Raw genomic sequence first — 27369 nt, 5'->3', positions numbered from 1 at the left:
GCAACTCTTCTGCTAAGAGCTCACATAGCCCCAGGGTTCCCCCACCCCCACCCCATATACACACACCCCTCTCCCAGTCTTGTCTGTCTTTCTCGAGGACTGGTTAGCATTTTGGTAGCACCTTTGCCAGGGAAGCAGGCTCCCCAGGATGCACTTTGAACCCTCGCCCTACTGACATGGACTTGCGTTCTCCTGCCTCTAGGCTCCCTGCCTGGCAGTTCTGCACTTTCGGACTCCCCTCCTCTAACGAGTCCATTTGCCACCACAGCAGTGACTGCAATAGGGTCACGACACCTGTTTTCTGTGTTATGTGGAAAAAAATTAAGATACTGAACATTTATGTATGCTACCTTCTGAGTGTGAAGGAGGGAACATGAATTCACATTTGATTTAGCTGGTATCTGCAGAAAGCAGCAGTAGGGATTTGGAAATGCATAAAAATAGTGTTACTTTTTGGGATGAAGAGTGGCATGAGACTGATATCTATATATATATCTATATAGATATAGATATATATTTGGAAGCATTGAAACCTGCTTGATTTATTCTGATTATTTAATACACACTGACGCAACTGTGATCCCAAAGTGTGCAAAGTTAAAGGCTTCAACTGCAGCTGAGGGAGAGGGCAGGAATGGTACACCTCGGGACGGTGGTGAGTCAGGAATGACAGGCAGGTGGCCATGACCAGGGCAGCTTCCTCCCCAGGGCCAGGGACAGGGGAGTAGCCTGAGGAGCAGGACCCAAGGGTAGCCCAGGGCCGGGGAAGGGGGCAGAGACCTCCCCTTGGCCTAGGTCAGGAGCTCAGAAGTGCCACATGGCTGAGGGGACAGGACCCCGGAAGGGCCAGAGGCAGGGCCAGGACAGCATCATTTCCTGGGGGTCTGGGGGCAGGAAGGTGCCCTACAGAAGAAGCCAGGAGGGGTTGCCTGCCCCTGGGGTGGGGGCCAGGCTGAAGGAGGCTGCAGCAGGCTGCAGCAAGAAAGACCTGAGGCAGGTGCAGGGCCTGAGAGCCCAGCTGGCTGAGCAGGGGGTGCTCCCAGGGCAGCCTGGCCCAGGAAGCAGTCCTGACTCTGCAGGGGATGCCAAGCAAGGGGCCGCAGACCCCTCAGGACCTCCCCTCTCTCCCTGGAAAGGAGCTGGGGAACCCATAGTGCAAATCTGTGTACCACTCAGTGATGGAGGGAGACTGTGCCCCAAGGTGGACACTGGGGTGCACCCCCTCCACCACCTCAGCCTCCACCGCTGTCCTCATCACAGCTGCTTCTCATACAAGTGCAGGCCATGGACACCACCCTTGATCTGGGCTGACATGGTCTGCTTCTCAAACTTGAGCTCCCCTGAGTACATCATGGACCGAAGGACAGACAGGCTGCGGGCCCCGATATCCTGGCAGCTGTGCTGGATGCCCGCTATGAGGTAGGGCACGAACTTCTGAATGGACCCTTTGTCCTGGATGGAGCCGGAGACACCCTGTGCGACCTTCACCTTATCCCCCTTGCTGAAGTATTGTTTCTGGCTGTACTGCTCTTCTCCATGGCATCCAGTGAGCCCATGCCCTGGTACTTGTTGAGCTGTACCCTTTCTAAGAAGAAGTACTCACCAGGTGCCTCCGTGGTGGTGGCCAGCAGGAGCCCATCATCACTGTGGAGGCTCCAAGGGCCAGGGCCTTGACCACATACCCCACAGTCTGGATGCCACCATCGACTATGATGGGCACACCAAAGCACTGGGCATACTCAGCCACCTTATACACAGCAGTGCCCTGGGGCCAACCGCAGGCCATCACTTCCTGGGTAATGCAGATGGAGCCGTAGCCCATGCCCACATGCAGCCCGTCCACACGAGCGTCCATCAGGTTCTTGGCCTGGGCTGCTGTCACCACGTTCTCCCCAATCACCTGGAGGTGGGGGTACTTCTGTTTGATGTAATGCACCATGGTGATCTGATACACCGAGCTCCCTTGGGATGAGTCCAAGACTACGACGTTGACACCCGCCTGGGTGAGCAGGTCCAGGTGGCATTTGTCATCCTCACGGGTGCCCACAGCTGCCCCGCACAGCAGCTGTTTGTGGGAATCCTTGGAGGCCAGAGGGTAGTCTTGATTCTTCTTCAGGTCAGTGCGGGCAATGATGGCCACCAGCTCATCGCGATCACTGACAATAGGCAGCTTCTCTTTCTTGCTACGCTGCAGGATCTCATTTGCCTCTTTCAACGTCACACCTTTCAGCGTCAGCCACCACCAGTTCCATCCTTGGCGTCATCACCTCACTGAGGAAGGTGGTGTGCTCCTTCTTAGCAAGAAAGTCGACGTCTCGGGAGGTGATGATGCCCACCAGCTTGCTGCCCATGGTGCCCGTCTCAGTGAGGGGGATACCAGAGAAGCCATGCAGCATCTTGGCCTCCAAGCACATCACCCACGGTGTGCAAGGGGCTCAGCACCACAGGGTCCGTGATGAAGCCCTGTTCAAACTTCTTGACCTTCCGCACCTCATTGGCCTCGAACTCTGGGGTGCAGTTGTGGTAAATGAAACCAATACCTCCCATCAGAGCCATCCCGATTGCCACGTCAGCCTCTGTCAGTGTCTATAGGGGAGGAGATCAGCGGCGTCTTCAGCCCTTGCGGGTCAGGGCTGAGGTCAGGTCCACCTCATCATCAGCTATGAAGTCTATGAATCCTGGGAGAATCAGGAAGTCATTGTAGGTGAGGCCGTTGGTGCTGGTGAAGAGCTGCTGCGCGGTGAGCCCGTCCTCGGGCACGTAGCTGGTGCCGCTGCTGATCAGGTAGTCTGCCAGGCTGCCGTGACACCCCGCGACCCGACATAAACACCCGAGTGGCCACCTGCCACAGGCACACTGCCGCTGCGGGCCGGGCACAGGGGCTCTCAGTGTAAATCTTTTTATATCCCTTCTACTTTTGGAAAAAAAAAAATGCCCGAGGAAGGTCTGATCACCAAATCCTTCCAGAGAGCGATCTTCCAAGCCAAAGAGGTTTTCAGTCCCACCCACTGAAATCATCCAGTCCTTTATTCACCTGTGTCAACCCGGCTCGGAGGTGTGGCCTGCGAGATCCTTCATGCAATCAAGAAGTCAGGCCTCCACCTGGTCCTGGGGGTCATCTGAGGCCCGCAGTTTTGGAAGAGGAATGTTTTCTGCCAGCAGTTCCCACAGACGGGCTGGCTCCCCACTGTGGGGACATGCACCATGCCCCCTGTGGGCCTCTGTTTTTCATCCCTGAATTCATCCCCCACAGAATGGTTCAGTTGTCATATCTAGCTATCTAATAAGCTTGAGGGCACTGTGTCCCCTAGGGGATGCCCACATGCCTGACCATGCAGGCTGATGCAGTGACAAGCACAAAGTATCGTGATTATAGTTCCTGCTCTCCTTTCCAGGGCTTTGAGCCCAGCACATGATGTTGTGCGTTTCTTGTTCCACCAACTGGCTGCTGTGGAATGACTAGGAAACCTCTTGGATGACAGTTTAATCCTCGTGGGGTACCAGGTGGCATCTGGGCACAGGTCAAACTTTCCGAGAGCCTTTTTAACCTCTTTCACTGCAGCCAGGAATGGCTGGATCTCTGCTGCTGCCTATAGGGATTACAATTGTCCCATCCATACACTGGTCTGTGTTGGCTTTTGTCACCTGGGCATGTGCAGCCACCATCTTGACTGCTCAGCTAGTTCTGTACCTGGGTTCTAGAATGATGTCATAATGATGCCATTATGACAGATCAGCCCAAGGCTGCACACTGACCTAATCAACAGGTGCGGCAGAGTTGTGATTAAGAGACTGAGTCAGTTCCCACTTGTGAATAGACAGCACGAAGGCTTTAAACCTCTCTGAACCTGATCAGCATTGGCAATGATCTTCTGCAGATCCAACAACAGCACAGAAGAACGTATCATCAGGAACACATTTGGATATTGACACAACTTCATCTGCAGTTGGCTTGTCATCCTGAGCTCCGTTCCCAGGCAGCGTAGATATTGCACAGGATTTTGCTGACAAGGGAGTTGGGTTATAAGTGGTAACTCTAACCTCTTAATACTAACGACATTGACAGTACCATATAATCCATCTATTACACCACACAGGAAAATCAAGCCCAGTGGTACAGGACAGAAGAACTGGCTCCAGCCAGGATCAAGCATTGCTTTGGCATTGTTCCCCAATACCTGGGCCTTTCTTCTCCAATTGTTGGGGTAACTGGAATGAGGAGCCTGAGGGGACCCAAAGATGTTCTCCTGGTAGGATTCCCTCTCATGGTCTTCTGCATTTGTAGACATTTTGATTGGTTCCATTTCTAAGGGCCAATTATCTGTGCTTTAACCTGAAATAAGGAACCTGCCTTCTGATCTTCAAGGATATGTACATGGACACACATCTTTCAGATTCAACTCTTGAGATTTTTGGTTTTAAACAAACAATTGTGTTCATCACAAATGAAGATTCCCTCAAGCAGCAGCCTCCTGGAATCAACTGCTGAGTCCAAATCTTGTAGCCCTTAAAAATATTTAGTATTTTTACTAAGTAATAAGTATTTAGGGTGTTATGAAAAATGCAATTTGAAAAAGTACATTGGTTTTTAAGAACAAGAGGAACTATTTAGAAATTATACAATATATTAACAAAAGTAAATATTTAATATATCTCAAACACAAAAATGCAAAAACTGGTTACCAAACATCAAGAAAAACTTAAAACTTGTAAAATACAAAGGTTAAATGTATTTTATCTTCATTCTATTATTAGCAGATAACCTTAATAAAAATGAGCTGTTATTTACAGCAAAATATCATGTAATTTTAGATTTATCACTTTTTATTTCTATGGAAAAGCAACACCAGCATGTATTGTTGCTGAAGGTGAAGCAACTTTTTGATTCTGTTCTGTTCCACTCTGTTCTAAGATGTGTGTCAGATACTGGCCACACACCCTACATGTGCTCAGGGCACAGCCTGGCCCCACACAGCACTCTAGTCTGCAGGTGGGCACCTAAGGCCCTGCCATTCCCACTTCTTATTGTCATATTTACTTAGTTCTCAGCACCTCTGCCCATCTTTAAATGACTTAAGTGAGAGTACGTTAAAGTAGCTTACATGTTCCTAAGCTTCCTCACAGCACATCCCATCTGTGACAGCAATTCAGAAAAAAACAAATTTTCTTTTATTCTTAATGGTACACAGCATAAGAAAACAGCTTAGGCAGTTTACTGTAATTGACGGTCCTGATGTCCTTATCTATAAACTAAAAACTCCCCACAGAAGTTTCTGTAAGTATAATGTTAAATAAGTCTATAAACACAAATAACAGTAACAACAAGAATGTAATCTAAATGCCCAGTTATGGGAAACTAGTGAAGAAATTTACTGGTAAACCCACTGTGATGATGTGTGTGTATGTGTGTGTGTGTACATGTCAAGTTGGCTCAGTGACAGTCCCTAGTTATGTAAGCTAGGTGCTGCTGTGAAGGTATTTTGCAGATGTGATGAATATTAAGAGTATCCTGGACCGGGTGCGGTGGCTCACACCTGTAATCCCAGCACTTTGGGAGGCTGAAATGGGTGGATCATGAGGTCAGGAGACCGAGACCATCCTGGCTAACACGGTGAAACCTGTCTCTACTGAAAAATACAAAAAATTAGCCGGGCGTGGTGGCAGGTGTCTGTAGTCCCAGCTACTTGGGAGGCTGAGGCAGGAGAATGGCATGAACCTGGGAGGCAGAGCTTGCAGTGAGCCAAATCTCTGCACTCCAGCCTGAGCGACAGAGCGAGACTCCGTCTCAAAAAAAAAAAAAAGAGTATCCTGAAAGATCTGGGTGAGCCCGATTCAATCAGTTGAAAAGCTTTAAAAGCAGAAGCCTAAAAAGGCCTTAAAAGTTGAAGCTTCCCTGAAAAAGAAAAGAAATTCCACCCACGGGCAGTGGCGTCTGCTGTTACTTGTCCCTGTGGAGTTCCATTCTGCTCATTCACTTCCCTCCTGACTGCCCATAGACAATAGTTGTGGTCTGTGCCCATGACCTCCCTGATTCTGGACTTGCTTAGCCAGCACCCACAATCTTGTAAGCCAATTCCTTTAACAAATTGGTATATATATGAAAAACACTGGTTCTTCCTCTCTAATTAAAGCCTGGCCAACACACCCAAAAATTAGAAGGGGATGCTGCTGTTAGAAGGAATAAGGTATACATTTTAGGCTATTCAAGACTCCAATAAATGACAGTAAAATAATAGCAAAGAAAAACCTTACTTTGGGGTTAAGAAATCACAGATTGATACATAAACTTAATTTTGCTCCTCTATTAAAATCCTACTACAAAACAGTAAATATAGTAAAAGAATTTCTTTTAAAAGGACATTAATTTAGAAATACAGAGAAAGCAGAGGGGCAACAACCACAAAATCATTTTAGAAGTTGAAAAGGAGAGAGACCAGTGGCAAATTCCTTAGCAGACCTGAGAATACCACACCCAAAACCAGCAGAAGAAAATGCTAAGAATCTTTAAATACACAGAACTGTGGCGTTGTTACCCCATGGAAGTTGGGGTGGAGGGGAGGCTTAAGTATGGAATGGGTAAAAGCTGGGTGAGAAACCCATTCCTAGTTTCCAAATTACAGAGCTACAGCCTTTTCCTCAACATGGCCGAAGCTAGGAGGTTATTCTCTAGAGAGTATAAGAGAGGTTTGGAACTAGGGGATGCCAGCATGGATCCAGAGAATGGGCGCCACACTGAAAACAAAAGGATGAAGTGACCATATGCTGTCATGCTGAACGCTGAGTGCAAAGAGTCCTAGCCTTCTTCCCCTACTGGGCTCCAAGATGTGGCCAGGCTGATCCTTCCCATCACATAGGAAGGGCCCCTTGGGGTAATCTGGCAAATCTCTGAAGACCTAAAGAGAGCACTGCTGTGCTTCCCCAGTGAACAGCCCAGCCAGACCATCCTACAGTGAAACTCAAAAGACTCAAAAGACCGCACTCTCACCCATTTGATCTGGACTTTTACATTTCCCAGTCTTCATCAGTCGACACCAAGTGATTACCTGACACCTGAAGTTAAAACCTCTAATGTGCAAAACCAAGACCAAGGCAAAAAAAACAAAAACAAAAACAAACAAACAAAAACAAACAAACAAACAAAAACAACCTTAGAGGAATTGGAATTATGTGGGATGAAGAAAAAATACTATCCTCAGATAAGATATTGTATTCATGAAACAAGTACAGGAAGATATAAAAGAGTTCTTGGAAATTAAGAACTTGTTAGCAAAACTGAAAAACTCAAGAGAAGGGACTGAAGGATGAAAGCTGAGTGAATCACCACAAAATAAGAGTAAAATGACAAAACGACACTGGAGTAACCAAAAAATGAGGGAGCTGGCCAGACCCAGGGGCTCACGCCTGTAATCCCAACACTTTGGGAGGCCAAGATGGGAGAATCATGAGGCCAGGAGTTTGAGACCAGCCTGGACAACACAGTGAGACCCATTTCTACAAAAAATTTAAAAATTGGCTGGGCTTGGTGGTGTGTACCTGTAGTCCTAGCTACTTGGGAGGCTGAGGCGGGAAGATCGCTTGAGCCCAGGAGTTGGAGGCTACAGTGAGCTATGATTGCACCTCTGCACTCCAGCCTGGGTGACAGAATAAGATTCTGTCTCAAAAAAAAAAAAAAAAGAAAGAAAAAGAGAAGAGAAGAGAAAATGAGGGAACTGTCCAGGATCCCCAACACATAAATAACTGAAGCTCCAGAAAGAACAGGGAAGTGGCCTGCAGCAGGTGCTCACGGCCCTTGCTGTTTTGGCTCTCTGGGTCTGCGTGTCCACCCCAGCCTCCAGCCTCCCAACCCATACGTATCAATCCACACACAAGGATGAACACAGATTTTGCTAGTTTCTTTGTTTTTTGTTTTTGTTTCTGAGATGGAGTCTCGCTCTGTTGCCCAGGCTGGAGTGCAGTGCACGATCTCGGCTCACTGCAAGCTCCGCCTCCCAGGTTCATGCCATTCTCCTGCCTCAGCCTCCCGAGTAGCTGGGACTATAGGTGCCTGCCACCACACCCGGTCAAATTTTTGGATTTTTAGTAGAGACAGGGTTGCACCGTGTTAATCAGGATAGTCTTCGATCTCCTGACCTTGTGATCCGCCCACCTCGGCCTCCCAAAGTGCTGGGATTACAGGCGTGAGCCACCGCACCTGGCCAGACTTTGCTAGTTTTTACTTCATCCAGCCCTGTTCAAGAAGATGATGCATAGGAGAAGATAAACCCAGTGACCCTCCTGTGGATTAAGAATTCAGATCCGAGGCTAAGCCTTTCTCCTCAAGTGTTTCCTCACAGGAAACAGATCCATCGAAAGAGAGGAGGACAGGAAAATCAAAAGAAGTCAACATTCCCAGGAGATTCTCAGCAAAATAGAGGAGAGGTGTCAAGATGAGAGCTGGCACCAGACCCCGAGGGCAGTGACTCTGGCCTGGAGCAAGGATTCAGGACAGACACGTCAGGAGCCCTCAGCACCAAGATCCCTGCGGGCTTCCCGCAGCTCAGCTGAGGACAGGTCACCCGGGTGATCCCATTCACATTCTTTCTACTCGGCTTACCTTGACATGATGGAGAAGCTTCCTGCCCTCCAGATCAGCTGAAGATCCTCACTCCATCCCACAGCAGCGCTCGGCTTTGACGTCCTCCCGAAATCAAAAGGTCAGCTGTGGGGACTACAAAAACAGAACTCAGCAGCCGGCACCCTCCATCCACATTCTTGCCAGATGATCAGGGTCTGGTCCATGGATAGTGTGGCCACAGGCCCTGATGGTGGCAGCCCTGCTACACCCAGGACTCATTCAAGCCTTGCTGCTCCCTGGCTTCCCCAGAAGGACCCCTTGTAAATTCTTGGAGAAGCTGAGGTCCACTCTGACCTTGAGATCACATTATGTTCTCCAGCAGACTTCATTCAACATTGGAAACACTGTGCTTTCCCCACACAGCTAATCTGTGCTTGATGCTCAATGTTTTTAAAAATGAACAATATGTGAAGAGCAAGGAAATTATTCACTACAGGTCAGGCTAGCACTTCCTTTGGTAGAGAGGGTGGGGCATTCAACCGGGTGAAGACATATGAGTGCTTCTAAGGTAGTTGGTAGTGTTCTGTTCCTTAAAGATGGAAACACTATCCATTTTACTCTTTAAACTATACATTTATGGCCAGGCACAGTGGCTCATGCCTGTAATCCCAGCACTTGGGGAGGCTAAGGTGGGAGGACTGTTTGAGCCCAGGAGTTCAAAACCAGCCTGGGCAACATAGCAAGATCCCATCTCTACTTAATAACAAAACTATACATTTATATTGGATATGCTCTTCTCTATGGATGACATCTTTCACAGTTGGGGAAAAAAAGAGATAAAAACACACAGTAATAGGGAGAACTAAAGGGGAACCATTAGGAAGTCAGAGACTATATTCTACAAAGGGAGAGCAAATGAAAGAATATGGACGGACAAGAGAAGGGTGAGGGAACCCACAGACCAGAAAAGTAGCAGAAGGGGGCAGTACAGAAGGCCCACCCGCCCTGGAGCCCCCATCTGCTGAGAGGTCCACCGTTCCCACGCCAGCACGTGCACCCTTGTCTGCGGTTTATGTTCACTCTGCATCCCTTCCTGTACTTCACGTTTCTCTTCATCTTTGACATCATGACCCTTGTGGCCCTGTGTCTCATCAACCCCACAGGAGGTGGCAGCTCGGCTTCCCCAAGCCTCTGGTTAGCCCACTGCTGTTGAGCCTCAAAGCTTTGTCTTGGCTGGAAAGAAAGGCCTGAGGCTTCTGGCCGGTGCTCGGCTTCTACTCCAGAGCTGCTCAGGGTCCACGCCTAAGCGTGAGGTCTCCTCCTGCCTTGAAGCTGGGGTTTCCCACAGTCTCTGCTAGGCCAGGAGCAAAGTCAAGCTCCATTTGAGTCCTGTTGCCCACCTGTATCACAGAATCATAGCTGTTAGCATGGGAAGGGGCCGCAGAGGTCATCTCGTATTCAATTTCTTGGTCTCATGGCTGGAGTGGAAAATCTGCTCTGCCTTTCCAGAATGATCTGAGTCAGTGTGAGACAGACACCACCTCCAGGAGAAGGCCCATCTGGCTGTGCCCACAACCCCGCCCCCCAGCACGGTCTCCATGTGGGGTAAATAAGCCTCTAACCCACCAGGGTACAAATCCTTTCAGGGCTGCCTGACAGCATGTCTCGGGGCTGCCCTGCAAGGCCCGTGTGTCCAGAAAGAGCGATCTCAGTGATTTAAGTGCCTTCCACCTGAAAAAGACATAGGATTTTCCCCCCCTTGTAATTATAAAAGAAAACCAAGGTACCTGTAGAAAATCTGGAAATTACAGAAAAATCTAAAGAAGAAAATAAAATCACAATGGCCTAAGTACAAGTGTGAAGGTTTGGCATCACACCTGAGCTCTGTGAAAGAAACCAGCCCTAAAACCAGCAGCCACCACCCCAACCCCTACAACCCCATCTGCCCAGTCAGTGACTTAAAATCCATCGTGTTAGGCCGGGAGTGGTGGCTCATGCCTGTAATCCCAGCACTTTGGGAGGCCGAGGCAGGCAGATCACCTGAGGTCGGGAGCTTGAGACCGGCCTGACCAACATGGAGAAACCCCGTCTCTACTAAAAATACAAAATTAGCCAGGTGTGGTGGCGCATGCCTGTAATCCCAGCTACTCAGGAGGCTAAGGCAAGAGAATCACTTGAACCCAGCAGGTAGAGGCTGCAGTGAGCTGAGAGCATGCCACTGCACTCCAGACTGGGCAACGAGAGCGAAACTCCGTCTCAAAAAAAAAATATATCAACGGCGCTGCTGCCCATTCTGAGGATGGCGCAGGGTGTGGGCTGTCAAGGAGACAGAGGCAGGCCCTGTCCCTATGGACACAAGGGCCCACTCCAACTACCAGAGCCCCGCACAGCTCTGTGACACCCCGTGGCCACAGGTGAGATCAAGACTGCAGGGCCACAGTGGAACTTCACCCAGCAGGAAATGATGAGGGAGGCATCCACACCAGTCTGCCCCCACCAGCCTGGCCACCAGTGCAGTGTGAGTGAGGCTTCTGGAGAACATTCTGCCCCCAAGCCCCTCCAAGAAAAAGGATCAGAGAAGGAGGGCTCTGCTCTGCCCCAGGCCTCAACCTGGCTTCCTGCAGCTAAAGGCCCAGCCTCCCAACTTCCTCATCACCTTGCAACACGGAGTTCAGGCCCACGTGGGCTGTTTTGGGAGTCCAGCAATGCTGGGTGATCTCCCACTGTGATGCTGTCAGGTACCACAAAGCAGCCCCCAAGCAGGTGGGGCCATTCCCAGCCAAGGGCCCCAGACAGGGCCCTGACTGAGAATACTGCCCAGAGCACTCAGCTCACTCCCTTTTGCTTTTCCCAAGCCTGCAGAATTGAATGTGAGGGCCAGAGGGCAGAATCTGGGTCTCACACAGATGGGCAGCCTGGCTGCAGTCACCAGCTCATGCCACACTGGACAGATGGGTGGCAGGGAAGGGCAGGAAGGAGTGAGAGAGAGGCTGATGCAGCGGGTAGCAGGGACTGCAAATTGTCATGTGAGACAGAAAGAACCTACACATCAGCCAACTCCAGCTACGCGCTACAGAGGAGAAGCTGTCTCAGGTTTAGAAATACAGGAAAGCTGACTGACTAGGAAGAGATTAAAAACTCGCATCTTCAAACACAGCCTTACAGAAATTGACCTTTATTTGTTGTACTAAAGCCTGTTTAACTTTTGATACAAAGTAACATTTTAGTACAGAAAATCCCAGTCTGTCAGCTCAGTACCTGTCTGTGCACACTGTACCATCTCAGTCCCACTCTGCCTGTAACTTAGAAAACAACCCCTACCCCCAGAGGGTCTGCGAGTTAATACCTCGAGAATAGTCTACAGTTTTTCATAGTTTGTCTGAGCTAGAAAACTTGTACCTGTAAAACAAAGGACAGCATTGAGGACTGAAACTTGTCTCTTTTTTGAACAACTGTGCAAGAAAATATATCCCTTTTTAAAAAACATCAGTTATGGCTAAACTACAATCTAGTGTCTAGAATTACAAAGAATAAAATGAAATCAAAGATTTCTCGCTAGTAAAATGAAATGTTAGGAACAGTATTAAAATATAGGTCCTACCCCAATGACACTTACACAGAGCCCAGTACAGTACCTATTATTAACAGGACGCACAGCTTAAGGAGGAACCACATCAAATCTTCAGCCAGACATATCTAGCCTCAGAAGTGCAAAAAAAAAAAAAAAAAGCCCCCAAACAAAGACACCCACATTGAGTAGGGTGCATGCCGTGAGTGCTGTAATCAAGATTAAAAAGACCTCAGTTTTTCTTTTTAGACTGTTGATAGTGACAATAACCATTATGTTTCCCCTAAAAGCTCTCAATTCAATGTCTGAAACATGAATGTTTTCATATCAAAAAGAACTGATGTACCTGCCACCCTCTAAAAAGTTTAAGAATTACCCTGCAAACATTGCACTGATGAAGGCTGTCACGACTTACAGAGCCTAAGGAGGACCCAATGGCAGGCATCAGCACAGCTGAACACCACCTGGACCCCACTGCAGCCCTGCCCACGCAGCTCTCACGGAGCAGACACAGTGCTCAAGTAATAAGCACAGATGGAGGAGAAACGAGAGGCTGTGGAAGGCAAGAGAGAAAGGCCGAGAGACGAGTTTGTAAGAATGCCAAAGTCACCTTCCCCAGTGTGGGAGGAAAATGCCAAAGGCACTGGTTCTGCTGCCACAGGCAGTCTGAGCACCTGGAGTTGTGACGTCCTTCCAGGAGAGGTGCCACCAAAGAGTAGGAGGTTTGTCAAAGCTCTGGTCCCACCAACAAGAACCTCCCAAAGCAAAGCAGCCCCCATTGAGGTTCCAAGGTCGTTTTGCTGAAGACGGGAACGAAACCAACACCAAAGCGACAGGGGGTTGACAGAGGGGACAAGGGCTGGGCACCGGCAACATGGAGCCGTTCAAGTAAACATAAACCACCAAATACTTAGAAAAGGCTTGTAAACGAGTGATCCGAAAGGTTCTCTTTGCAGCATCTCTGATCAGCTGGCTAAAGAAAGGTGGGTGCTGAACCCGTCTTTAGTGTTATCTGTTTTGTGTTAAAGCACACGTGTGACACGGGCAGAGTGTGTGGGCCTGGGCCTGGATCGCACGCAGCCATGGCCCTCTGTCTACAAAGGAGGTGCTTCTGGGTCCTGGTTCCGGATCCTTCCCCTGCATGTTCATAGACGGACAGACTTCTACTTTCAGTCGCTAGAAAAGAGCTGAGCCTGGCGTCCCCTCAGGCGGCCAGCTGCAGTCATCCACAGCACAGCATTCTCCTAGAGCGGGCAGGCTGGAATCCACAGGACTTTATTTTGTTCTTGATTGACCATTGCCAAGATCTGAGTGCAAATGCTTGACAGGGCTCCTCCCTGGATGACCCCTGCAAAAGAGCCCCCCAGACACGTCATTCAGCTCAGAGTAAGACCCCAGGTTTGAGGTAAGGCAGTACAGCTTGCACTCTTTCTACTGTGTGGCTGTCTGCTTTGTGCTCCTTGGCACTCTGCTCCATCCCCACCTGACTCTCCTTCACCAGCAAGAAACTGGGAAAGAAAATTGCCCCTCTTGAGTTGATCACTCATATGTAAACTGCCCACCCCACTGCAGTTAACACCCTGGGTTGGGTTTGCGATGGTTGGGGGAACCCCAGGGCATCAGAAGGAAGTTTGGAGGACATGCGGCGGTGGTCTAATCATTAGCAGGGTTCTGCAGGAAACGACAAGTTTAAGGAGCCAGATAGCTCATGGCCAAGAGGAGAGTCACAGCAAGATGATGACGCCAACTTGGGCCAGCCCTGTACTACAGGAGTTTGACAAAGGGGTCTATAGACACCAGGCCAGAGGTACTCCAGTGTGCTCCACATAACAGCACCTGGACACAAACCAAGCCCCTACTGCAACAAGGCATGCTCAGAAATTGACAGTGAGTGTCTAGAAACTGCTATGGAAACAGGACGTCGTAATTTTATGTCTGTTGAATCTAACAAGAAAAAAATAGAGCTTACCTTTTGCAAGACTTAGAGTTTTAAATTTTCATCTCTCTAGGAATTGTCAGTGTATTTGGCTAAATACCAGTCTGTGAGGAATTGGAAATGAAAGTTCACACACACACACACACACACACACACACACACATGGAGGCATGCACACCTGCACATACCTACACACACATGGGCACCAAGCCCAGGTCCCTGGACTAGATCACAACACTCTCCACAATGCAGTTAGAATCCCTGTCCCATCCTCTGTGACTGCAAATGCTAATGCCCTGCAAATGACAGACTTTCCCAAAGAGGCTGAAGGCCAGAAGGTAAAATAGAACCACACTTCACTGAGTTTGTTTCACTTTGAAGACCAGAGATGGTAAGGGGACAGCATTGTTTTTTTTGTTTTGTTTTTTGTTTTTTTTTTTGGAGGGGGGTTTGCCAAATCCCGCTGCAAAACGGGACTGCCCTGGAGGGTGCTAGGGACAGATGGGCCCCTAGCCTCCGCTGCCCACACTGCTGGCACACTGGGGGCTGCTCCAGTCCCCGCCCTGCCTGGGGACACTGTGGCTGCACTAAACTGCACCTGTGCTATGAGACAGACCCACCACTGCACGTGTGAAAATGAGCAGGCAAGCCAGGCAGGACCTGAGGCCAAGATCAGTGAGCTTAACATTCAACCTGTAAGAATCCTGACGTTGGCCAGGGACTGCAATCTGAACACCTGACTTGTCAGGAACGTGCTCATGACAGCACTTGGGAGCATGTAGAAAGCGCGGGCTTCTCCACGGCTAAGAAAACAGCCTTGGGAAGCCTCTGCTTCCTTCCCTGCTGCCTGCTCCCCACTCCAGGCCCACGCACACCTACCTGTGAAGTACCTGCTGTACTCCTGCTCAAGCTTCTGCGCCGCCTCAAACTGCTCTTTGGAATGCCTCTGAGTCACCTTGTCCCTCAGGTAGATGGGGTCTCTCTGCTCCCTGTGGGGACAGCCAGACACCAGGCTGAGCACTGAGCCTCCTCCAGGCCCTCTTTCCTTCCTCTGTCCAGGCTAACAGGGGCCCCATCAAGGCAGGGGTAGGCTGTGGAGGGAGGCCCCATGTGCTCCCCACATAAAGCACAGCAACAGCCTGTAGGCTGTTTGGGGAGCTCTGGGCAGATGGGGGAAGGAGGGCCCCCCAGCACACACACTTGGAACAGATGCACCAGCAGCCCCTAGCGCAGGTCCCAGAAGCTCAGCAGCACAGAAAGGCAAAATGCAGCAGGGCCTTGGTGAGCCCTTGGCCCAACCAGCACAGGAGCCGAAGCTCAGCGAAGGCAACGGCTCCTGAGTCATGAGCCAGCTCGGGGCTGAGTGGGACTGTGCCCAGGCCACTGGCTCCCCTGCTCCTAAGCAGCACGTAGAGAGGAAAGGGGGCTGGGGCAAGAGAGGGGAGCTGTGCAGACCAAGCTGGCCATGCCCAAAAAACAGCGGCAGCACCCAAATGGCAGAGGGGCACGAGGAAGGGGCTGTGCTTGGCTGACACCACCTCTGAGTAGGGGACAGGGCCGAGAGGGAAGGGTCATTTTCTACACGTACTGCCTATTTCAAGACCCACAGGCCCATCTCTCATTCCTCAACCCCCCACCCCAACACACCCTGCTCCCTACTTGGGCTCCCAGCCCCACCTGTGACAAGGCCCCAGCGGAGCCCAGGGGGCCAGTTACCTACTTGATGTGCTTGGCGCTCTTGTAGTGGATGAAGATGACAATGGGGTAGATGTGCATGTGGTGGAGCCGCTCAATAGCGTGCGGAGCAATGTCCAGGAGGCAGTGTCGGTTCTAGGGGGAGGGGGTGCAGAGTGAGCCCTGGCGGGCAGTGAGGGGCAGCCAGCCCCCTGTCCTGCCACCAGCAGGACCCACCTCACCTCACAGGGCTCTACCCACAAACAAGGCAGTAAAACCACACAGTGCACCGTGGGGAAACCATACCCACGAAACTCCCAACAAACCCCTCTTGCTGTGAGGAAGGCCAAGGCTGGGAGCCAGGGCTTAGGGGGCTGGGGGTGCTGGCCAGCTCAACTCCAAACTTCCTTTCCCACCTTTGCCCACATACAGGGACCTTCTGAAAGCCCTGCCCCACCCTGGCCTCTGAAGCCTTATTTTTGCCAGACTGAGCAAATGAAGAGCCAGAGTCTGGTGAGCCTTTGTGTGGCTGAGACTGAAGTATGTCTGTCATGTCTGTCGTCCCCGGCCTCCAGGTGGAGTGCAGGCCCGTGCACTCCCGACCCCCAGATGCTCCACCGGGGCATTCCCCCAACTAGAGTTTGCCCACTTTCAGCAGTGAGAAGCCAACACCTTCATCTAACAGAGAAGGAAAGCAAAGCCCAGCAAGCGAGCTGAGCAGCCTGGAGAAATGGAGCCCAAGGAGCGGCTGTGTCCTTGGACTCCGAGTGTTTGCCCCGCCAGCACTCCCCACAGACGTCCCCGCCCTCGTGCTGCCTAGGATGTTCGAAGGCACCAAGAGTCATAGCCCTTTTAGGGGCAGGGACCCTGAGGGAAGGCACGTTCCTGTCCCCAGAAGGTGCATGTGAAATTGTTCGGCACATGCATTTGGGGACCCCGTTCCGGAATGCCCTGCGAGAGGCCTTTCCGCAGAGCTCAATACTCTCATCAGAGATGAGACTCCCCCCACCCGCCGGAGAGGGAGACAGGGTGGCCCATACACAGGGGAACTCCTCCATCCCCACCAAGGGATGTGCTTGCAGAAACACACAGCAGCCATGAGGGCAAGCCCAGGCACAGGTGAACTCAGACTAACACAACACGGTGGGCTCACTGAAGGTCTGAGCCGCTGGGGCAGAGGATCACGGACCAGGGGCCTAGACCTGTGCACAGGAGGTCTAATACTGGATGCCTAATCCTCAGACTGAAGCCCTGGGTACCTTTTCTGTGATCTCCTTTATTGACGCCACAGTGGTCACATCGAAATGGCCGCTTCTCCGCTTATAGTCGACAAACAGGCAATCTTTGACACCCCGCTCAATGGCCTGCTGGGAGGCCTTCATCACCTCTGCAATGCACAGACACAGGAATCAGGGAGCCCCAGGCCCTGCTGAGCCCCAGCAGAGGGAGCAGGGGAAGAACACTGCTCAGCAGCTGTCAGTAACCCAGTCCTGCCGTGCATGAATCCGACCCATGTCAGGAGGCTTCTGGAACACTGTGAAATCTGCCCCTCGGTACTGCCACCCACTGTGCACAGCTGGGCAGGCAGGTGGACAGGGACATAGAGAAAAAGAGCCCAGTAGGCACAGAGGGTGCCCCGTGCCCCTTACCAAGGGGACATCTGCAGAACTTGCCAGGAGCCTCATTCACCAGCATCTCCTTCACCACGTCCAGCAAAGGCCCCAGAATCAGGACAGGCCTCAGAGCAGTGCAGTCCACCTTCTGGACCCGCTGATAGGCCAGGCTCACCAAATCTGAGGGAGAGAGAGCAGCAGCGCCACGGACTCAGCTTGGAGTAGAGGACCTGAGTGGGGCTGGGGAACCCCGCTCCCTGACCTTGCCCACTCTGGTTTGCCTGGGACTCCCCCAGCTTCAGCACTGAAAATCTCGTGTCCCAGGCGCAACCAGGCATCGTCACCCCTGGAGTCCAGCATGAGCACCCCCCATGCCCTCTGTGAACACCAGAGGCAGCTGGTCTGAACCACTCATCCCAGGGCTTCCTTCTGCTCTGATTTTTCCTCGCGGGTCGACGCCTGCTTCCCCTGCCCCATCTCCATTCTCCTCTGCTCTCTGGCAAGGCAGCCTCTGGGGTTTGGCAGGTAAAGCTCCCACTCCCCAGGAAGGTGTGGTCAGTGTAACCCAGACCTGCCCAGTGACAGGTGAGGCCTCCCCCATCTGCACGGCTAGAACGGGTGAGTGCTGTGAGCCAGCTCTGGCCATGCAGTTGAGGATAACCCTTAAGAAATGGCAGAGGCACAAGATGGAAGGGACCTGGGTCCTGGATGATCCTCAGAATGCAATGCCTCTCCCACATCAACCACAGCTCAGACTTGTACATGACAGAGAAATAAACTGCCCATTATGCTTAAGCCACTGTTATTTGGTTTCAGTAAAAGCAGTCAAACCAATATCCTAGTTGATACATGCAGTAAACCTCCCCTTGCACCAAATGAATGAAGTCCTTGCAGGGAGACACAGTCTAAAACCCAGCAAGATCTTCCTGGCGTCTCCCTGGTATAAGTCACTGTGCTGGAATTTCAGAAACATAATAAAGAATAGAACACAGAGTTCCTGCCATTAAAAAGCGCACACTTTAACTAGAGTCACAACAGAGCAACACATGAACAGCAAGACAGCACGCAAGAGCTGCCTGGCAATTCCAGGAGCGGCAGGCTTCAGTAGACACTGCGGCTGGATGACAGGGTGAAAAGACCACTTGGGCAGGCCCAGGAGGGAAGTGGGATGAGAACGGTGTCTCCAGAAAGAGCAGGGCAAGAGGGTGAGTATGGAGGTGACGGGGAGGGCAGAGCACAAGATGACAGCAGGCTTGGGAGGAAGGGTCCATGAGAGGCTTGGCCTGGAGGGATCTGTATGCATACGCAGAGCAAGGAGTGACTGCAGAGCAGGCACGGGGACCAGGAGGCAGAAGGCTCAGGAGAACACAAGCACAGTGCCAGTTGCAGCAGCAGGCTCCATGAAGACCAACCTGTGGGCAAACTCGGGGAGTAAGTAAAGTCTCTCCTCTCCTCTTGCCCTGTCCCTGTGTGTGTGTTTTTTTAGAAGTGATCACTGCTGGGCATGGTGGCTCACGTCTGTAATCCCAGCACTTTGGGAGGCTGAGGCAGGTGGATCGCTTGAGGTCAAGAGTTTGAGACCAGCCTGGCCAATAAGGCAAGACCCCGTCTCTACTAAAAATACAAAAATTAGCCGGGTGTGCTGGCGCACACCTGTAATCCCAGCTACTCAGGAGGCTGAAGCACAACAATCAGTTGAACCCAGGAGGCGGAGGTTGCAGTGAGCCGAGACTGCACCACTGTACTCCAGCCTGGGCAACAGAGCAAGACTAGATCTCAATAAAAATAAATAAAATAATAAAACTGATCATTATCCACATACATCCACACAGTCTTTTACACAGCACTTCCTAACCTGGTGACCAGCAGCTCTGTTGTTTAAAACTGGAGGAGGGTTTGGTGGTCACATTCACCACCTTGGAACCCCATGTGGTCCCGAGTGAAGGCTCTGAGGAGGAGTCACCGGGCAAAGAACTTCCTCCGAGAGGAGTTTACATAAACAAATCCTCTCTGTAACAAATCTGAACCTCACGGATAAGGCCAGCACTCCTCTCTGATACCCCTTCCCCAACCCCAGTCCCCAATGGGCTCCTTGAAGGTAACCACTATTATGAGCTGGAAGTGTATCCTAGTTCTTCTTATAAACTGATTTTTATATGCTAAAGAAAACCTAGAATATATATTGTTTAAGTGTGTCTGTGGATACTTTATAACTCGCTCCTTGTCCGGGGCTGTGTTTCTGGGAGGCATCCCTGGTGCTTCGTCGTGGGCCGCTCTGCTCCTTTTGGGCATCCCATTAACACTTATTCTGGATCGACTTATCCACTTCCCTGCTGATGGACACTACGTCACCATTCCCTCCATTTACTGGTATAAGAATCATATTCTCAAATTATGGCACAGTCGCTGTAGGGTGGAATTCAATATAGTGCTTAAAAGAATGGTTTGGAAGAATATTACTGAGATGAGAAGATGCTAACAATATGATAGTGGAAATACCTGGATGAAAACAGTGTAATGCAGTGTAATCCCAGCTTTGTTGTATTAAGTAAAAAACTGGTAAGAAATACATTAAAATGTTAATGGTTAAAAAAAACCATATTCTCCCTTAATGATTACTAACATTCCACACTGTGGGGTACCAATTTAGGAGATTCTTTTTCCTACCTGACAATCTTCTTTGTCAGATGTCCTCACAATTACAGAATTGTAAGACTAGACAGCATCTTATGAGTCACTGACTCCAACTGGAGAAGAAAAACAGCCTATCCAAGGTCACAGCTAATCAGGGCAGAGCAAAGGCATGGTCCTGGGGGTTCCAACCTTAGACCATACTGCAATGGCTTTCTTTAAAAGGTACTGTGGACTGAACTATGTCCCCTCAACATTTATATGTTGAAGCCCTAAGCCCCAATGTGACTACCTTTGGAGACGGAGTCTTTAGGAGGTAAGTTAAATGAGGTCAGAAGAGCAAGGCCCTAATCTGATAGAACTGTGGCTTTTTAAGAGGAAGAGACACCAGAGATCTCTCTGTCTCCAACATGTGAGGACACAGCAAGGAGGCAGCTGCGTACAAGGCAGGATGACAGCCCTCACCAGAACCAACCACACTGGCACCCAGATCTCGGATTTCCAACCTCAAGAACTGTGAGAAAATGAATTCTTGTTATTTAAGTCACCTAGTCTGTGGTATTGCTTTTTTGGTTTGTTTTTGTTTTTGAGATATGCTCTTGCTTTGGTGCCAGGCTGAAGTGGAGTGGCACAATCATAGCTCATCGCAGCACTGAACTCCTGGGCTTAGGTGATCCTCCAGCCTCAGCCTCCTGAGTAGCCGGGACTACAGGCACACGCCACCACACTTGATTAGTTTTTTAAAGTTTTTGTAGAGATGGGAGTCTTGCCATGTTGCCCAGGCTGTTCTCAAACTCCTGGCCTCAAGCGATCCTCTTGCCTCAGCCTCCCAAAGTGCTGGGATTACAGGTGTGAGCTACCATGCCCGGCCTGTGGTATTTGGTTACAGCAGCCCTAGCAGACTAAGATAAAAGGAAAACCAGTCCTCCATATATTCCTGAGACACTCCCGCACAAGCCCCCAAAAGAGCAGGCATAAAGACATGCAGTGTCCTCTGGGTGGTGGAGAGTTGAGTCCACTTAGACCATTGCAGGTGGGTGCACAATCAGCAGGGTGGGGGGTACCAGGGATGCTATGCAGCAGTTGGAAGCAATAAACTAAAGCAGGAATTCAAAACCCACTGTGCATTAGAATTAGCTGGGGTAACTTTTAAACTACTACACAGGGATTACCACTGCCAGGTATAATGGAACAGCTTGCAGCATCCCTTGGAGAACACCTAGAAAATCTGGGTAAAAAATGAGAAATATCTTTTTGAAGGCATCGTAGAGTGGCAGAGACAAGACAGGATTTGAGATGCCAAGATCCTGGAGAGAAGGAAACTGGAGTATTAGAAGCTGACATTCTGCAGGCCTTTCCCCCTTCAGAGCAACTGGAGACTTCTAAAGTGAGAGTGAGGGGCAGAGAACCCAGGCAGAGGGCTGCTGCTGAGGGGCTGAGAACCCAGGCACTGGGCCGCTGCTGAGGGCTGAGAACCCAGGCACAGGGCCGCTGCTGAGGGCTGAGAACCCAGGCACAGGGCCGCTAAGGACTGAGAACCCACGAAAAGTTTCTGAAAATCTCCAAAGCAGGTGAGATCAAAACGGAGTTCAGGGCTGCCAGGACCTGGTGGGTCATGATTCCAGAGGAAGGGAAGGGCAAAGAACTAAGTCTGGTATCACAGGTTTTCCCTTAAAGCCATTTGCCAAATTCTTAAGCTGTGAAAAGCAAGAAGCTAAGCATCTAAGAAAGTCACTAAGACACTGAGCAGTGTTCCATGGCCTCCCAGTGCTGAAGAGTGAGAAACTGGAAGTCAAGGCTCCCTAGGGAAGAGCGGCCCTAGGGAACACCCCAGGCTGGGACCACTGGTGGGCCACCCCCTAGGGTCAGGTGAACCACCAGCTGCACAAAAGCTGCAACCCAGCCTGAGGTCAGCTGAGTCTGTGGCTGGATCGAAGTGATCTGCGAGCAGCGGCTATCTCCAGAGCAGAGGGCAGACCCTCTCTGGAAGCTGGCAACATCACTCGGAGCCCCGAAAATCCCCTAAACATAACTTCTGACATCTCAATAAACAATAACCAGGCATATCATGGGGCAGGACCAAGAAAAACAAAGACCACAGAAAGAGACTCAGGGATGACCACACATGACAGTTACCAAACGCAGTCTTTACAAACATATGATTCAAGTATTTAAGAGGACAGATGACAAGAGGGAAAGTCTCAGCAGAGAATTAAAGCCTGGTAAAAAAGAACCAAGTGGAAACTCTAGAGTGATAAATAAAATACAACTTCTGAAAGTAAGAACATAACGGATGCAACAGAAGAGTGGAATAATGAACAGGAAAAAAGAGTAGAAAACAACCAGGCTGGCTGAATCATGGAGAGAAAGAAAGAAGTGGAAAATACAGGAGAAAAAGAGCCCAGAAGACAGGAGACAGACAGGGTATTGTCGAAGAACGAAAACCCCGAGGAGAGGCGAGGTCAGCACAGAAGCAATATGAAAGAAACTGCGGCCAGGAATCTCCAAAACCGACCACACCACCAAACTACAGATGTAAAAAGTGCTAAGTACCTTCTGAGCAGGATAAACACAAAGAAAACCACATGGGGGAAGCACGGTATGGTAAGAAATTAAGAAGTTTCTTTCTGAGAAAGGAAGGCAGAGAAAACCCTACCCACTCACGGTGGTGGACAGGTGGTGGCACTGCCTTCAGCACTGAGCCTGGAAAGATGACTTCTCACCAGCAATGAGTGTGGCAGGCTGACAAGTGTCCCCCAAAGACTGACTCATGTCCTAAGCCCCAGATCCCATGAGCATTACACCTTATGCAACAAAAGAAGCGATGATTCAGTTAAAGGCCTTGGGAGGAAGGGCTTTTCCTGGAGTATCTGGGTGGGTCCTAAATAAAACCCCACGGGTCCTCTGAGAGGCAGAGGGAGTTGAGAGAGAGACCCACGTGGAGGACGAGGTGACGTGAAGATGGAGCAGATGAGATTTGAAGATGACAGTGATGTGGCCACAACAAAGGCTTGGCAGCAGCCACCAGAAGCTGGGAGGGGCAAGGAACAGGCTCTCTCCTCAAGCCCCGAGGGAGTGAAGGTTGGCCAACAATTTGACTGACCCAGTGGTCCTGAGTGTGGACTTCTGGCCTCCAGAACTGTGGGAGGATAAACCTGTGTGTTTGAAGCCACACAGTCTGTGGTAATTGGGTACAGCGGCCACAGGAAACTACTACACAAAGAGAGTCAGGGACCAGGAATGATATCTTTAAAGCACCCAAGTAAAACATCCACCAATCTACAATTCTATATCCAGTGAGAATCTCCAAAAACGATATTAAAATGGACATTTTCAGACACAAACACTGACAGGATGTGTCACCAAAAAACTGCACTACAAGAAAAACATTTCTGCAAGTTGTTTAGCAGAAAGAAAACAAAATCAGAAGCACAAAACTGCAGGAAGGAATAAAGAGCAATGGAAATGTAAAAGGCAAAAACCGATGAATAACTGATGTGCAAATGGACAGACTGAGTCAGAGTTAAAGTATCTGTAGAATTAAAATGAGAAAAGTATGGCCGGGCACAGTGCCTTGCTCCTGTAATCCCGGGCGCAGTGCCTTGCACTTTGGGAGGCTAAGGCAGGCGGCTCACTTGAGGTCAGGAGTTTCAAGACCAGCCTGGCCAACATGGTGAAACCCCGTCTTTACTAAAAATACAAAAATTAGCCAGATGTGGTGACAGGCACCCATAATCCCAGCTACTCGGCAGGCTGAGGCAGGAAAATCGCTTGAACCTGGGAGGCGGAGGTTGCAGTGAGCCGAGATCGTACCACTGCACTCCGGCCTGGGCGACAGAGCGAGATTCTGCCTCAAAAAATAAAATAATAATAAAATAAAATGAGAATAGTATCAAAGTTAGAAAAGAGATAAATGGAGTTAGTGGTTTGATGTCTTAGAATTATCAGGGAAGTGGTCAAAGCAATGATTTCTCTTAGCAGTAAGTCAAAGGTGCACACTGTGAGATCTATTTTAACCCCCAAAAGAATAAAATAGAAAAAACTAAACACTAGTAGATGTGAGAGGATAACAGTAGATGATATAGGGGCAGAATAAAACAAAACACATGATTCATTTTTAAAAAGCAAGAAAGAAGGGACAAACATAAATGAGGTAGAATGAATAGAAAACAAACAGTAAGATGGGAAATGTCTACTTTATGTAATGAGGTAAATACTCTTGATGAAACAATCAAGACTGCCTCAGGGGTGTTCAGATTGTGGAAATTCCTCACACTGTTCACTTTTCTGTAAATGAATGTGTGCATTGCTGTATGTATGTTACACTTGGATAAAATTTTTAAAAAGACAGATTGCCACAGTGGATTTAAAAAGTCCCACATGCTGCTTATAAGGGATATTTAAATATAAAGTGACAGAAAAGTTTGAAGTAAAAGAAAAAGATAAACTGTGCCAAAGATAACCAAAAGAAAACTGGTAATGTCAATAAAAATATCACATAAAATAGACTTTCAGCAAGAAACATTCCTGGAGATCAAGAAGGGCATTTTATAACAATAAAAAGGTTAATTTACCAGGAAGGTGTAACAATGCAAAAGGTGTATGTATCTAACGACAACTTCAAGATATATACTGAAAAACACCTGAAGAGCTAAAAGGAAGAACACACAAAGGGCTATTTTTCAAAGACACTAGCACCACCGGACAAATGCCAAACATAATGGAGATGGCACCTACGGAGAAAGGAGCAGAGGGCACAAGAGTGGAGGCCAAAGAGTGAAGGAAAAAAACCAAAAAGCAAAATAAGAGAGAAACCTTGCCTTGAGTAACAGTTTGGCAATTTTTTTTTTTTTTTTTTTTTTTTTTTGAGACAGGGTCTCACTCTGTTGCCTGGGCTAGAGTGCAGTGGCGTGATCACAGTTCACTGCAGCTCTTGACCTCCCAGGCTGAAGCAATCTTCCTGCCTCAGCCTCTTCGGTAGCTGGAACTACAGGCATGAGCCACCACACCAGGCTAATTTTTGTATTTTTTAGTAGAGATGGGGTTTCACCATGTTGGCCAGGCTGGTCTTGAACTCCCTGCCTCAAGTGATCCACCCACCTCGGCTTCCCAAAGTGCTGGGATTACAGGCATGCGCCACCATGCCTGGCCTAAACTTTTCCTATAAGGGGCAAGATAGTAAATATTTTAGGCTTTGAAGGCAAAACGGCAAAATTAAGCAATTGTTATCAGCAAAGGGCTAATAGACTTTTTTACATCTTACATTTTAAGAAGTATAAAAACCCATGCTCAGCTCACAGACCATTTAAAAATAGGCAGTAGTCCAGACTCGGTCCATGGCCAATAGTTTGCCAACCCTTGTCCCAGCTGATAGTGACAGTGGGCCATGAACTACAGTGTGATCCACTGAACTCCCTAGGCCTAAGATCTTCATTGTAAAAAGGGAAGAGAGGGAGGGAGACAGCCAGCTGCCCTACACTCTGCTGCTCACTGCCACCCCCCACACCTGATTGCCAGGGAGGGCACATTCTAGGACAGTAGACAGTAGACACACACCAGGGCCCTGGGAGCCACATTCCTAAGGGCCTCTTGCTTTAAAGGACAAATGCATCCTTTCCACAAGGGCTGTCTACCAGGGGATGTCTGACATCTCCCATCACTCAACTCCAGCCCTGGACTAGCATCTTGCTCCATAAGGATTATACAAGACTTGTTAATGAACACAGGACTGAGGCCAGAAATGCCGAAGTTCTGCAGAAACCGACAGCTCTTGGTCACTACCAAGCAGCCTGTAAGAACCTAAAAACAAATGGCAAGCAAGGCACTCAGCAGAGATTGCTTCTTGCCTACCCAATAGCTATCCCTCCATTCTTCCTTAGTAACTGAACCTCTTACTGAGGCCAGCAATGCACCCAGCTAAAACATGCCTTTTCTTTTTGTTTTAATTATTTTTTGAGACAGGATCTTGCTCTGTCACCCAGGCTGGAGTACAGTGGCGTGATCTTGGTTCACTGCACCTCCGCCTCCTGGGTTCAAGCGATTCTCCTGCCTCAGCCTCCCAAGTAGCTGGGATTACAGGTGCATGCCACCACACCTGGCTAATTTTTGTATTTTTAATAGAGACAGGGTTTCACCATGTTGGCCAGGCTGGTCTTGAACTCCTGACCTCAGGTGATCCACCCACCTCAGCCTCCCAAAGTGCTGGGATTAAACGTGTGAGCCACTGTGCCCGGCCAAAACATGCCTTTTTGACCTCTCTTGCACATGCAAGTGGACAATGAGATGTAAGTTGAAGTCACAGGTTAGGGCTTCCAGATAGCTGCTGAAAGAGGCACGCTCAGCTGAGGCACACTTCTGCCTTACCACTCCTTCCTTCCTCCTGCTGCCTGAAACAGGGACACGATGGCTGCAGCTGCATTGACAGGCGGTGACTGGGAGGATGGAAGCCACACCCCATAGATGTGGCTCTGAAGATGGCAGCACCCCCCGACCAAGCCGAACACACACCTTCAGACTTGTGCACAAAAGCAAAGTAAGACTCTCTTTTGTTTAAGTCCCTGTTGTGGAGCTCCTGGATCCACAGCAAGCCCCATCTGGAGAGCCCACTGGAAAATGAGCTCAGCCACTTGCCTTCAAAGAGTGGAATGGAGTCACTGGAAAAGGCATCCAAGGCAAGCAGGTCTTTCCCGTCCTTGGACCCGCTGCGTTTGTGCTTGTGTTTCCTCCGAAAAAAGGACCGGCGTGCAGCCGCTGACAGCGTCTTTGTGGCGCTATTGTCATCTTTGACTTCAGACATGCTGAGCCTCCTGGAGAATTCTTGGTCCATCCTGTGGCACAGGGGACAATGCTGGGCAGGGCCATCGAGACCCTGCTGCCCTGCCCTTCCTGCCCTTCCTGGTGAGAAAAGCAAAGGTGGGCCAGACACTGGGCTCCCCCCACACTCCTTGGCAGGTCTCAAGGCTACATCTCCTCCCACGCCCCTGGGAACCCTCGGTACATGCTGCGGGGGTGACACAAACACCAGCACCAGGGCAAGCTCTCAGAGCAGGCGATTTTTTCTACTACAGCATATTCAGCTCGGTGTCAAAAGGAACTGCTAGGACAGCCTTCAATTGGTGACATGAAGAGTTACGCTTCCTGCCATAGAAGGGAAATGATGCAGGGATGCAGGCTGCCTCGAAAACATGCTCAGTGACAGGAGCCAGATGAAAGGCCGCACTATGCAATCCCAACCACACAGAAGTCCAGACAGGGAGACCCATGGGTATCAAAAGTAAAGTAGTGGCTGCCTAGGGCTGAGGGCTGGGTGGGAGGACAGTGGGATAAGGGGCTGACAGCTAATGGGTCTGGGGTTTGTTTGAGGTGATGGAAATGCTCTAAAATTAACCGTAGT

At 49.7% G+C, this 27369-nt stretch overlaps 1 protein-coding gene and 1 pseudogene across 4 annotated transcripts in view; both read right to left on the bottom strand.

Moving 5' to 3' along the window:
* Positions 1-72: 72 nt before the first annotated feature.
* Positions 73-11328, bottom strand: LOC129525120 (inosine-5'-monophosphate dehydrogenase 1-like; annotated as a pseudogene).
* A 385-nt stretch (positions 11329-11713) lies between these two features.
* The window catches only part of DLG5 (discs large MAGUK scaffold protein 5), a 136136-nt gene continuing 120480 nt past the window's right edge, over positions 11714-27369 (bottom strand). For 2 of the 4 annotated variants that reach the window (XM_031015233.3, XM_055353792.2), the window contains 5 exons: positions 26607-26803; positions 17382-17525; positions 16992-17119; positions 15779-15888; positions 13411-15047 (listed from right to left, as the gene is read on the bottom strand). In XM_031015233.3, the coding sequence (XP_030871093.2) occupies positions 14747-15047; positions 15779-15888; positions 16992-17119; positions 17382-17525; positions 26607-26803 (880 nt within the window). In that variant the 3' untranslated portion in view covers positions 13411-14746. Of the gene's footprint in view, positions 15048-15778; positions 15889-16991; positions 17120-17381; positions 17526-26606; positions 26804-27369 lie in introns of all 4 variants that reach the window. The other 2 variants (XM_031015234.3, XM_031015232.3) reach the window with 2 other exon arrangements.

The sequence above is a fragment of the Gorilla gorilla genome, chromosome 8, assembly GCF_029281585.2.
Source record: "Gorilla gorilla gorilla isolate KB3781 chromosome 8, NHGRI_mGorGor1-v2.1_pri, whole genome shotgun sequence".
Lineage (NCBI taxonomy): Eukaryota > Metazoa > Chordata > Mammalia > Primates > Hominidae > Gorilla > Gorilla gorilla.
Note: the sequence above shows the minus strand (reverse complement) of the source record. Positions and strands in the feature narration are given on the sequence as shown.